This window comes from Corapipo altera, unplaced genomic scaffold (genome assembly GCF_003945725.1).
Source record: "Corapipo altera isolate COAL_440 unplaced genomic scaffold, ASM394572v1 94, whole genome shotgun sequence".
Lineage (NCBI taxonomy): Eukaryota > Metazoa > Chordata > Aves > Passeriformes > Pipridae > Corapipo > Corapipo altera.
In genome coordinates this window covers 2,810,420-2,822,442 of record NW_020884950.1, presented here as the reverse complement: position 1 = coordinate 2,822,442, position 12,023 = coordinate 2,810,420, and the positions used below count along the sequence as shown (strand labels likewise).

The 12,023-nt window shown below is 44.7% G+C and overlaps 2 protein-coding genes across 3 annotated transcripts in view; both read right to left on the bottom strand.

Moving 5' to 3' along the window:
* Nucleotides 1-379: 379 nt before the first annotated feature.
* SMIM26 (small integral membrane protein 26) lies at nucleotides 380-2,324 on the bottom strand. 2 transcript variants are annotated; one of them, XM_027663029.1, is made up of 2 exons: nucleotides 2,167-2,324; nucleotides 380-1,056 (listed from the first exon to the last, which is right to left on the bottom strand). In XM_027663029.1, exons 1-2 carry the CDS (start codon nucleotides 2,294-2,296, stop codon nucleotides 872-874), a joined length of 315 nt encoding a protein of 104 aa, XP_027518830.1. In that variant the 5' UTR covers nucleotides 2,297-2,324; the 3' UTR covers nucleotides 380-871. The 2 variants fall into 2 exon arrangements, with proteins under 2 accessions (XP_027518830.1, XP_027518831.1); XM_027663030.1 differs by having other exon boundaries at nucleotides 380-1,057; nucleotides 2,186-2,323.
* Nucleotides 2,325-2,464: 140 nt separating this feature from the next.
* SEC23B (Sec23 homolog B, coat complex II component) overlaps nucleotides 2,465-12,023 on the bottom strand; it is a 17,209-nt gene continuing 7,650 nt past the window's right edge. Inside the window, exons 9-20 of the mRNA XM_027663028.1 lie at nucleotides 11,857-11,972; nucleotides 10,551-10,674; nucleotides 10,132-10,212; nucleotides 9,711-9,800; nucleotides 9,075-9,181; nucleotides 8,739-8,892; nucleotides 7,278-7,355; nucleotides 6,831-6,992; nucleotides 6,371-6,457; nucleotides 4,749-4,904; nucleotides 3,884-3,949; nucleotides 2,465-2,900 (exon numbers count right to left, since the gene is read on the bottom strand). Of these exons, the coding sequence (XP_027518829.1) occupies nucleotides 2,811-2,900; nucleotides 3,884-3,949; nucleotides 4,749-4,904; nucleotides 6,371-6,457; nucleotides 6,831-6,992; nucleotides 7,278-7,355; nucleotides 8,739-8,892; nucleotides 9,075-9,181; nucleotides 9,711-9,800; nucleotides 10,132-10,212; nucleotides 10,551-10,674; nucleotides 11,857-11,972 (1,311 nt within the window). The 3' untranslated portion in view covers nucleotides 2,465-2,810. The remainder of the gene's footprint in view (nucleotides 2,901-3,883; nucleotides 3,950-4,748; nucleotides 4,905-6,370; nucleotides 6,458-6,830; nucleotides 6,993-7,277; nucleotides 7,356-8,738; nucleotides 8,893-9,074; nucleotides 9,182-9,710; nucleotides 9,801-10,131; nucleotides 10,213-10,550; nucleotides 10,675-11,856; nucleotides 11,973-12,023) is intronic.

Genomic DNA, 12,023 nt, shown 5'->3' with positions numbered 1-12,023 from the left:
TCCTACAGAAAGGAAGCTCTGCCGGTGCAGGGTCTTGGTTCAGCTCCCCCCAAAAGGGAGGCCATGTCCATAGGGACTGGAGGAAGCCTGTGGAAAAAGGAAGGGCTGGGGGCAAAGCTCTAGAAGAGGAAGTGGAGGTTGCAGGGAGCCCCTGCAGCAATGAGGGTCAGCAGTGAGAGAAACAAGGGGAAACGTCAACAGAAAATGGTGGCCAGGAGCTTGGAAAGGAGGTGATGTACATAAGGACTAGAGAAAACCCTACAGAATGAACATGAGTTATGGCCACAGAGCTAGGGGACAGTATCCTACAAGGGGGCATAGCATATATAAGGATCAGAAAAATCCCTATAGAAACAAGAGCCTGGAGCAGAAAATTTAATAACTTTTTAACTCGCAGTAGTTGTAATTCATCCCTCATAAGCTTTTATTTGAAGGATGAGCAAGAACTCTTGTACCTGAAACATTAAACTACACTCCTTCCCATTTACTAATTGTTCTTCAAGTATCCATTTCAGAGCTGCTCAGTTGAGAAGCCATCCCAGGTACATTCTGGATCATCCTGCACACCAGCTGGGAAATCAACTTCATACCTGGTCAGAGCATTGGTCGCAGGACACCAGGCAGCACAGAGGTTCATCAACACCTCACAGGACACCTGGATGAACCCAGTTCATGTTCAGCAATTCCAATATACACAAAGAACAGCAGCGATCCAAGCAGACAAGAAGGTTGGCAAGTCCAGCAGAGTGGTGTCCAAGATGGAGCTGTTGCTTCAGAAATGCAAGGGACAATTTTCCAGTGGTGGTCTGACATTAGGCACGGGGATGACACTCTCAGAGCCCCAGCACAACGTTCTGAGCTTTCAGGCAGCTCACTTTTCAGAAGGCGGGCTGCCACTAGAATAAAAGAATGATACCACACGCCTGAGCAGCCGAGTAAGAGGAGGCTGAACATCTCTGTATGTTACTTCTGTTTTCACTTGGAATCCGAAAGGTGTTTCCGTAGTGTATACTTCCTTATTGGGCCCTTGGTTCGTCTGAGGATCATTTTCATTCTCTAAGGAATGGGGGGAGGGTAAGAGGGGAGACAAAAGAGAGCACAGCAATAAAAATGTTTCATGCCTTCGTCATGACACAACAGCAGCCACATGGGCATTCAGTCTTCTTTTCCCTTTTCCTCAAATTTTGAGGAATAGATAGCAAAGATCTGGCAACTCTGTAGTCAGAAAAAGTGATTTACTAGGGTAGGTTAAATACCTGCACTGGCACTGGACAAGAAACAGTACTACAATAGCAGCAATAACAACTGGCTTCCAAGTTACCCACATTACAGCTAGCTCAAGCAGCTCAGTGCAGAGCTGACCAAAGGTTAAAGCATTGTCCAAAGACCTCTTAAACACCGACAGGCTGGGGGTGTCGACCACCTCTCCGGGAAGCTTGTTCCACTGTCTGACCACTCTCCCGGTAGACACGCTTCCTAACGTCCAGCCTAATCTGCCCCCAGCACAGCTTTCAACCACTCCCACGATGTAAATAAAAGCAACAGTTTGGGAAGACTCTAGTCCCTGTTCCTGTGACCTGCGGTAAAGCACAAGCTTCTCCCTTCAACAGGGGGTTTATCTTCCTTCAGGGTTAACCCATTCGGGCTGCCAGGGGACCGGGTGGACACCCCGTTCACTCACCCGGCCCAAGCAAAGCCCGCGCTCCGGCGGCCTTACAGTTGCTGACCACAACTGCGTTCTGAGATACCACGTACTATAACTATGTGACCGTGACCAGAGTACAAATGAAGCAAGTCAATCTGAAAAAAAGACAGCTGCTGCCACTTCCAGACCCAAGCGCCCAGAGAGGCGGGCGGGCGGGCGGGTGTACTGTCGGGGCAGCGCGGCGGGGGCAGCACCCGGCCCTGCTTTCCCCGGCCGAAATTCGCGGCAGGCGCGGTCCCGGGGGCGATCCCGGCGCTTTCCCCCAGGACTCGTCCCCGGACAAGCCCCGCGCGCGGCCGAGCTCCCTCACGCAAGCACCGCCCCCGGACACGCCCCGCCCCGCCGGAGCCCCGCCCCCGAGCGAGGCCCTCCCCCCGTCAAACCCCACCCCAAGGCCCAGCCGCGTCACGCCTTCCCGGGGTGACCCGAGGCACCGTCCCCGGGGCCGCGCCAGCCCGTACCGGGGCCGCCGCCGCTCTCGGGGCCGCCGCCGCTGCCGTAGCGGCTGTAGTACATCATCCCGCCCAGCGCCGTCCATCCGCCCAGCGAGTACAGCAGCGCTGCCCGCGCGTTCCACACGGCCGCGCGCATCGCGCCCCAGTAACGCCGGCGCTCATTGGCCGCGCCCCGCAGCCAATGGGGCGGCGCGCAGGGCGGCGGCAGCGGCAAGATGGCCGCAGGAGCGGGGGGGAAAGGAGGAGGAGGCAGGAAACGCCCATGGCACGTACACCTGAAGTCGGGGACAGCACTAAGGAGTGGTTCTCTTACCTGATTTTATTTTTCATTAATACAGTCCGCTGGTTGCCAAAAGCCACTCTTTAAGAACACGCGACATTAAAATTAAGCCAAAGACTGTCAAAATCTCTGTTGACTAAAACATCCTTCAGCTCTAATTACAGTGTGTGAAGAACGTAGAGTAAGCAGAATATAGACAAAAGGGAATACAAATAAGTTAGAAAGGAGCAGTAAAAACTCCCCTGGAATGTTTATTTCATGTAATACTTAAAACCCCTAGTTAAAAAGAGAGAAAAGGAAATGTAACTAAACTGCTCCATTTCTGTCATCAACATGATCCATGTCTGTTCTTGCTCCTCAGTTTGATCAGTCACGATGCACTCGAAACTGCCAGCTTTTTTAAGTGGTCCATGAATACCTGGAGACTCACATCATCTGTCAAGATTGGAGCTCCTGATTCCTGAAAAAAAAAAAAAAAAAAGAAATAATGAGCCTAAAATACTGTTGTTAATGCAGGGGTCTAATTGAAAGCAAATAAAATGTTAGCGCTCTGAATTGACTGCCTGCTAAATTAACCACCTTTTTCTCCTGCAAAAGACAGGATCATTAGAGATCCTCAGCAGATCTAATGAAAAGGTGCTACTTTTTGGCAACAGCACTAACACTATCCTCCACTATAATCTGAATTACTGCAGAAAAGTCTTTTCTTCCTAAAGCATTAGGAATTTTGCTGCCCAAAGGGCTACACAAACAAGATAAACAAAAGGGATATGAAAGTCTAGTATTCTCAGATAGAATTCTTAGATCTATTATGTATGCATATGCTAGTTACTTTTCCCAAAATACTAAAAACATTGTGACCTATTTAAATCATATTTGTAGGGAAGGGTCAAGATAAATTTCTACATCAGGTCACCTGAAATCTCTACGAACATAGGCTACATAAAATCAGCTGCTTCCTTCAATAGCAGCCAACACAGAAAATTCTCCTGGTTTGCCTGTGCCCCCCATGCAGCTGGGATATGGGAAGGGAAAAATCAAAGGGAAAAACTACTCCTTGTGGAAACCACTCCTTTCCTGCCATCAAGCTACTCAGGTCCTGAACTGTTGATGCATCAGCTCTGTTTGGACAGGCATTCCTTGGATGCCTTGAGGAAAAACCTCAAAATCAACTGGGTTTTGTGGAAAATTTGTGGGGATTCAGTACAAGAATAGGAACATGAATTAGTCATCCAGGCTTGAAAACTGTTAGTCTCATCATCTAGTGGTCCCCACCAGTACTGTTTATCTTATCAACAACCACGGTAAGAAACTGAGGACAAAGGTAACCTGCTCACTGTTTGTGGCCACGTTTTTGTGAAAACAAATGCCTGCTGCAAAGACAAATATGTAAATGTACATTTTACAGCATTCCCAAACATGAGCAGCTCTTTCATTGCTTACCTGTCCCCATGCATAGAGGTTATTGTGGGTCTGAGATGGGTTCACTTTAGACAAGAGGAACCGGGCCTATCAGGACAAAAGAGAAGTAGTTTTGTAAAATGACAGACCTGTGAGCTCCCTCAAGCTTCATACCACCTTAGATCCATGACTAGAGATGTTCCTTTGCTTTTGCAAGCAAGGTACTAATGTAACTTAAACAAGGTTTCAAGTCCAGAAACAGCCCTGCTCCACAGACAACCTGTGTCCAAGGGGCATTGAGTACTCTGCTACAAGTCATGCTCACCTGGCAGGGCAGCTCTGGTTCCATGCAACATGGGCATGTCACCAGCTCTGTCCCTTGCCCCATCTGCTCTTCAGAAAAGGGGTCAGTGGAGGACCAGTGTAACAGAGTCACATCAAAAATCAATACCAAATCTTTGTTTTGGACCATCAGTTCCTGCCTCTTCACTGCTACAAACAAGCCAAGCACAGGGAAGCACAGCACAACTGCAATTCCAAGAACAACAACAATAGGAACTACTTTATATCCTCGTTCAGTGTTAGAGAATAAAGGAGCAGGTGGTCAATCATTCAGCATTACTGCAGGTTAACTATAGACACATAACCAAATCATTTCTTTCCCACCTCTTTGGGAATAAAAATGTATTTAAGTCAGCTTTTCCATTTTTTTCCCATCCTCGGAATTCAAAAGTATATCCAGCAAGTAACTTGCTTATTAAAAGACAGAGTTGTTGTAAAAGCTCTGTACTTCGAAGAGCTAAATTACCACTACATTTAACTAACAGAACCATCCTTCCAGAAAAGCAGAAAGACAGCCGTCTGCTCTAGGGAACAACAGAAGGAGTTCCTCCATAAACTTTCCTACCTGACTGCCCCCATGTTCAGTGTGGATGTAACGTGGCATTGGGAATCTGGTCTGCAGGATTTCCTGGCCATCATCCAGTGGGGCTTGCAGTAGGTGCTTGAAGTTTTCATATTCAGGCATGTCTTGGTATCCAGCTTTCTGCCACTGTGCAATAGTCTATTGACGATACAGGGATGAAATGAAAACAAGAGCAGAGATGTCTGCAAGCCTCTCCTCTTTAACCTGCACATCTTAAAGCAGCAAAATGTTACATATACTTCTGCTTACAGGGTAAATGCACCCTTTCACTGCTCTGGCAAAAACATTACTTTCTGTCCCTGAATTGAAGCACAGGCACTCAACACAAAAGCTGGTAACAATTTGTGCAGTGCAAAAGCAATTAGTTGAAAGTGATCTTCAAGCCTTTATGTTTCAGCCTGTGCCAACACAGAAACATGAAGAATCTGACTTGACCTTACAGTATTTTCAAGGTACCTATTGTATGTACCATATGTATGTAGCAATTGTTCTACACATATACAAGGTCACACACTTAGCTCTTCCTCTGTCTAAATTTTACCCAGTTGCTGAGTGTCTTGCTCTGCAACAGCAGGTAGAAACTGTTTAAGGTCACTCCAGATTTATTGTCATTGTTGACTCAAGTCTTCAACTCCTGTTCGTGTGAATTGGGTATCCCTTCTCACTTCTCAAAGGGAACAAATCCTACATGGAGTGAAATCAGGAGCTAACAGTGGGGCTGCCAAAAACTATCATGCCAAACTTCAAGCATTCTAATAACAGTCATGAAATAACAGCAGAGTAGCTTAATTCAAAGACAAAGGGCAGGGTTAAAATACCTCCCAAAAAGTTTTCACTAATAGGAATCATACGAGGGAATATGGATAGGAAGGATATGAGGGGGGAAAAAAGGCATCAAAGAACAGGGAGTTTTCCAGAGAAAGAAGTGGAAAGCAGCCTTCCTCTTCATCCCTTACCCTATAACTACTCTAGGATGTGACACATTTCTGTTCTTCAACTACAGTAGTGCACTGCTCCCTTCCAAAACCTGACAGGACTGAGACACAGATCTACAGGTCTGCATAGTACACAGGCAGATCAAAGTAGATCAAAGCCAAGGAGTAAGTCTGTATGTTCAGAAAGAGCCAGTATATAAGCATTTACCTCAGTCATGATGGAAGAAATATAGGAGCAGCTTCCAAAAACATCCAGTATTTAAAAGCAAAAACTGTAAAACTGCCTAATTGATTTCTTTAAGAGAAGCACTATTTAAGTGTCAAAACCCTGCAATCAAGTCTGTCACGCATCTGAAAAATCAAACTGTAACTCTCTGTCCTGCTTAGTTTCAAGTGTCTCTAGCCTCTTCCAGGCATGGTAAGGGACCACCTTCATTACCAAGCTAACATAACAGCTGCTACTCAGTGCAGAACACATCCTTAGCAATTCCAGTATTATTTTAACTCCGATAGTGGAGAAATTCTATTCAAACAGGCAGCATGTATACCATGTCATTAAGCTCACGTGGGCTTTGCAAGAAGCTTATTTTGTACTAGCAGCAATGCTGTCCACATGCATGGCAGGAGGGAGGGAGTGCAAACAGAGAAAGAGAACGTAGTTCACTGTACCTCACCAAGGTAGATAACTATCTGGAAGAAAGTATCCATCAGGAGGATTCTGTCAGGAAGAATACTGCTGCTATCCAAAAGCACTGGCTGGAGAAAATAAAGAACAAAGTCAGGCACCCCTAAGCCCTCAGAAGTATATTAACCTTCATGGTTGGCCAAACAGCTTGTTGAACCCTCCCCATACAGGCACTGCTCAGTTCATGTGAATGCCCAGCAGAGTGTGGCCAGCCTCCTGCAGCACCACAGAATGCAGCAGCAGGTTATCAGCACCTGTATGAAGTGCAGGATGCCAGAGAGCATCCATGGCCATCCAAGTGTAATTTGATATGATCTTGAACAAAAGCATCTCGGCTTTAACTAAAAAAGAAATATAGGGGCCTCTTTGCTGAAATAGTGTTACTCTGACTGAATACTCGTTATTTTGGGTTGATTCACCTCTTCCTGTAGAACACAGACTCACCTCAGGAGGCCCATGGAAAGAATAAGCATAAAGGATGGGCTGGATCATAATGAGAGACTGAGTCAGATCTTGCCTAGCAAAGTGGTGACGGTAATATGAAGATTCATCAGGACTGTTATTGAAGACCTGCAGGAATGGGGAGCGCCGTAGATGGAACATGAACTGCACCAGAAACATGAGTGAGAAGAGGAAATGTCAGCCAAAGTTGCCAAAACTTCTGGACCCAAATCCAATCTTTCTGAACAGCAAATTCTTCGGAAAAAAGTCTACCCCTTATTAACTACTCAGAATTCTTCCCCTATCAGTCACTTGCAGCAGTGAACTACAAGACCAGACCACTAAATTAAAAAAGCACCTGTTCCTCCCCTCTTGAATCTGACAAATAGTACAAGATGTTTTAGTATCACTCACACTCACTCTTGCACACTTTTCCCACGACATCCTTACCTGAGGATACAAAGAAAATGATTCTGACAATCTGAAGGAGTTGGGATCATCTTTGTTGTATTGTCCAAATTTCTGACACTGTTGGAAGCAAAATGGATACTCAAGTTATCTCTCTCCTTTTTCCCTTTTTTTTTTTTAGAATTAACATCTTTTTTTTTCCAGAAGGATGTTCTCTGGGTTGTTTTTAAACAACCAAGGCATGAATCTGATAAGAACAAGTAAGTACAACATTCACATTCTTTAAGTCAGTGGTTACTCTGTCTTACTGGAATGAGAATGATGATTCAATCTATTTATATATATATATATAAACCCCCTAGATTTGAAATTATTCAAGAATGAAAGAAATAGTGCTTTGAAGATCTCCATAGTGCTTCTTCATATAGTGCTTCTAAAGCACTACCCATTAAGTCAGGGGTACTACATTATACTTAAACTGCTCTGTACACTATGAAACACTTCTGTGGCAACTACTTCCTGCTAGAACAGCAGCAGACTGGCATTTCACCAACTGCTTCACTGAAAATAAGAAGCATCAATGGTTTTAGCAGTTTAACTATAAATGACTCCACAGTCTTTTCAGCATGCAGTGTGCCTGTTTGTGTTTGTGTTCAAATCTGTGGTTTTCAGTGTCTGATGTGCCATACTGTGTTAGTACCAACTCCACATGGGTGTTTGGACAAGGCCAAAACTGATTTAGACAATTTGGGCTTGTAAAATTCAAAGCAAGAGACAGCAAGAGGTCAAAGCATTAATTCAGATTACTGCTCTGAACTTAGCCCACATCTGAGTGCTGTGTCTAGTTTTGGGCTCTCCAGTGTAAGACAGACATGGATACATTGGAGTGGGTTTAGCAGAAGCCACCAAGCTAGTCAGGTGTTGGAGCACCTCAGGCAGAAAGTGAGGCTGAAGAAGCTGGGTTTGTTCAGCCTAGTGAAGAGTGGGATCAAGGAGTCCAATCGCTGTCTACAGCTACCTGACTGGTAACTGGGCAAATGGAAATTCTGACTGGGAAACAGAGGCAGGGGAGAGAAAAAAATAATCCTAGTGACTGTGATCAGACATTGGAACAGGCTGTTAAGAGAAGCAAGAGAAACCCCATCTTTGGAGATCTTCAAAACTCAGCTGAATAAGACCTGGAGCAACCTGCTCTAACTTCAAAGCTGGCCCTACTTTAAGCAGGAGGGTCAAATCAGAGACCTTCCCACCTGCATTATTGTGTTTCGTTATCACTCATTCAATCTCAGGTTTAACTCTTTCAGCATGATGGGATGTTTAACTACCCCATCAAAAATTTGCTGATCACAACTGAATTCTGAGCTATCACATATTACAAGTATGTGACCACGATCAGAGTACAAAATGAAGCGAGTCAATCTGAAAAAAGACTGCTGTTATCACTTCTTAGAGAGCATTTTTACTAAATCAAGAATGCACCCAACCGCAGTCTGATTTTCTTACCAGCCTGATCAGCTGCCTGTCCAGCCACCGCAGAACATCAGGTCCCTCCTCAGATTCAGCTCTGTACACTCCCAGTCGTGCCATCAGCACGGCAGCTGCTTCCTGGTCAAACGCAGCTTCTATGTGCTGGAGCTGAGTCTGTGCATCTGCCCAGCTACAGGGTTAGTAAAGGGTTAGTGCTCCATGCATCCACCTTCAGCAAAACCCAAACCAGATTCATCCTCCTTGTGCCAACTACTCTGTGGCCACTGCATGCAACAAAAAGCTAGAAAAATTCCAGCAGTCCGCAGCTTAAGTTTCTGCCACTCTGCTGGAGAACTGGCACAGGATACTCACTTTCTGGCTATGGTGGTGACACGAATGCGCTTTTCTGTACTGGAGTGTTGATACTGAGTGACAAACTGCACTGCCCCTCTGCTTCCCTGAGGTATCGGTGCGTTGTGCTGCAAATGAAACAAGGGCAGCTTTCAAAACATCATGGCTTTTCCATAACTCTTTCCAGCTGTAACAAGCCCACACGAAACAGAAAACAAAGAGAACGCACATGGAATAAAATTCCTTTGGGGTAATCTTCCGAGCTGCCACATGCTCAGAAACTTCCTCAGCCAGCAGTTGCTTCTGAGCCATCAAGTTATTACAACTTGAAGGACTGATTCTCCAAAAATTTTAACATATTTTAACATTATTTATTCTCCACTGCACCTACTGGCAAAAAGACAATTTCTTCTTTGTTAAATAAATACTATAGAAAAAAAAACAAGGAAAGAATGCAGGTTTTGTACAGAACAAAAATAATAGACAATTTATACATATGAAAACAATTTCTGAGACTATTTCTTTATTACAAAACACTTGATTGCTTTGCAACCGTTCACCTGCAACTCAGGGGATGTCACTGCACTTTCTAGCCCTGTAACAAGCAGTTTGATGTGTAAAAAAGATGATCAAAAAAAGAGAGAAGCCAAGACTGACCTGATTTACCACTTCAAAGTAAATGGCCAGAGTTGTACTGGGATCCAGACTACAGATTTTCCATTGAGATGTTCCTCCAATTCCAAGCTCCTGCACAGAATCAAAAAGAAAGCAGCAATTTTGCCTCTAGCAGCAGGAAAGGCAAGCTAATGTCAAATTCTGATCTGAGACAGAAGTAATGGCAGGCCTTCTAGATTCATTATCTTTTGAGTGTGAATGAAGTTACTGAAGGCCATACAGTTATAGAAAGCCTTATGGGGCAAGAATTTAGTCTAGGAAAGACTGTCACTTTGTAGGGATGTTTTCAAGTTGTTCTTCTCCTTGAAAACTCTGATATTTTAGCTGAGCTGTGGGGCTAGACAGAAACTTTGCACTGTTTATTTACTTTGTTATTAAAAATTTTTCCACGTCAGAAACTTACATTTTCAGAGACACATGGGCCTTTAGCATTCAGTGATATGCATGGTCCAATAGCTCCTGCAATTTTCAGCTCCCTAGAGGTCTACAACAAGGTAAAAAAAAAAAAAAAGTAGTGGATTTTTTTTAATCAAGTCAATCAAATAGAGTACACAGTCTAAACCAGTCGCTCAGCTTTGGTGAGATGATAAAAAAACCAAACCCACAAAACAAGAGCAACAACAAAAAAACCCTCCACAAGCTTACTAAGCTTCCAAATAAAAATTCCTTCCACCAGTGTGGTGCTTCTCCCAAAGAAGTCAAGATGACATCTGACCTCAAACATGTACACTTTTATACGCCCCAGAGACTTCAACTAAGTTTTGAGTGAACAGCACTTGTATTATACCCCCATTATGGCATCCAATCAAACTGATCTCTCACCTTCACATCCAAATTTGCACCAAAAGCCATCCGAAACTCCCCGTTGTACCCTTTGTTAAATACCCGCTGGAAGGTCTGTTTGAAGAGAGAAGTGTTGAAGGAGTCTCCCATCACCATGTGTCCTCTGGGAAAGAAAAAACAATGCACAAGGGAACTGAAGCAACCAAGAACTAGAAGTACAAAGGATACATCCCTGCAAATCTAACACATGCAAACACATTCAGTAACTGTTTTAGAGCACGCCTTTGCATAGGCAGAATTCACATCTGGGAATGCAGATTCATGGACTCCTACAAAGCCAGACAGGTTAGTAGTGCTCCACCTTTGCCAGCTTGCTTTCTCAGCTGTATTTCTTACCATCCCTTTAGCTGCCTTCAAAATGTTCATGTTCCATGTGTCAGAAATGTCTCAAGAAGGCTCTTTGTTAAGCCTGCTTTCCCTGAGCAGGGCTGGAACCCCCCACACTACACGAGGGATGACTGCACTGCTGCAGCACTTGGATGGTTGTGTGGGTCTGTGCTGGGCCTCCCCTCAGTGCCATGGCAAACCCAGCCCTGATCAGACACAGCTTTGTAATGCAACCAAAGGGTCTAACAATGTCTCTGCTGCTTACTGAGCACTGAGTGATTATTTACAAACACCTTGCATTTGCTCTAACTATCCTTTGGCTCCCCAGACACAGAGTATTTTAAACAGCCAGTAAGACATGCCAAGTCTCCAAAAGACCTGGTTTGGCACACAGCCTCCCCACAGAGACCATCTTCAGCAACACGGAACACAGACATTTATTCCTTAGAGATATCACTTAAAACTCGACCCAGGGAAGGCAAAAATCCCTGGAGGAAGCACAAGTGAGCTGTTAAGCAGAGAAAATCAGGCCCATACAAGAAAAGCTTCTACCCACCAGGCCTAACAGTTGTGTGATGGCGCTTCAGTCATGCACAATGACATCTCTCTCCCATAAATTCTGGAAGGGATACTTGCTGGCTCCAAAGGAGACATAAGGCATTTGCAAAAGACATATTGCACCATGCTTTAGAATACTTTTCTCAAAGCAGGACATAGAGTTTTATAACAGCAGTGCTAACTCACATGCTGCTTTACACTTCAGAAATGTGGACTGGAATCAGGTAAGGTTTGGCCATTTAATTCCTGGGAAATTCAAACACAGTGTAGAACAGAATAACAATCTCACCCTTTTGCCCTGGTAGCAATATTAACTGCTTTTTGAACCGTTCTTCCCCTCCAAAAAAAAACCAACCAAAAACGCAGGTGTCAACTTTGTGCTGTCCTGCTCTGAACATACCCGGTGAGGTTTGCACAGCACTTCATCTCCAGCAGCCCAGTCTGGTCCAGGGCACAGGCATAGATGTCGATGCAATGCCCGTTGGCTGCAGTGCGATTAGCCAGAGTCTCGTAGTGCTGGGGAACACATACACAGTGCTCAGGGTGAACACATACACAGTGCTCAGG

What these genes read in the sequence shown, in the direction of transcription:
- SMIM26 (XM_027663029.1), bottom strand. Translation starts at nt 2,296, where the DNA reads ATGCGCGCGGCCGTGTGGAACGCGCGGGCAGCGCTGCTGTACTCGCTG. An exon ending in CGAGAGCGGCGGCGGCCCCG is followed by an intron (nt 1,057 to 2,166) that starts GTACGGGCTGGC and finishes CCCATTCCTTAG; the next exon opens with AGAATGAAAATGATCCTCAG.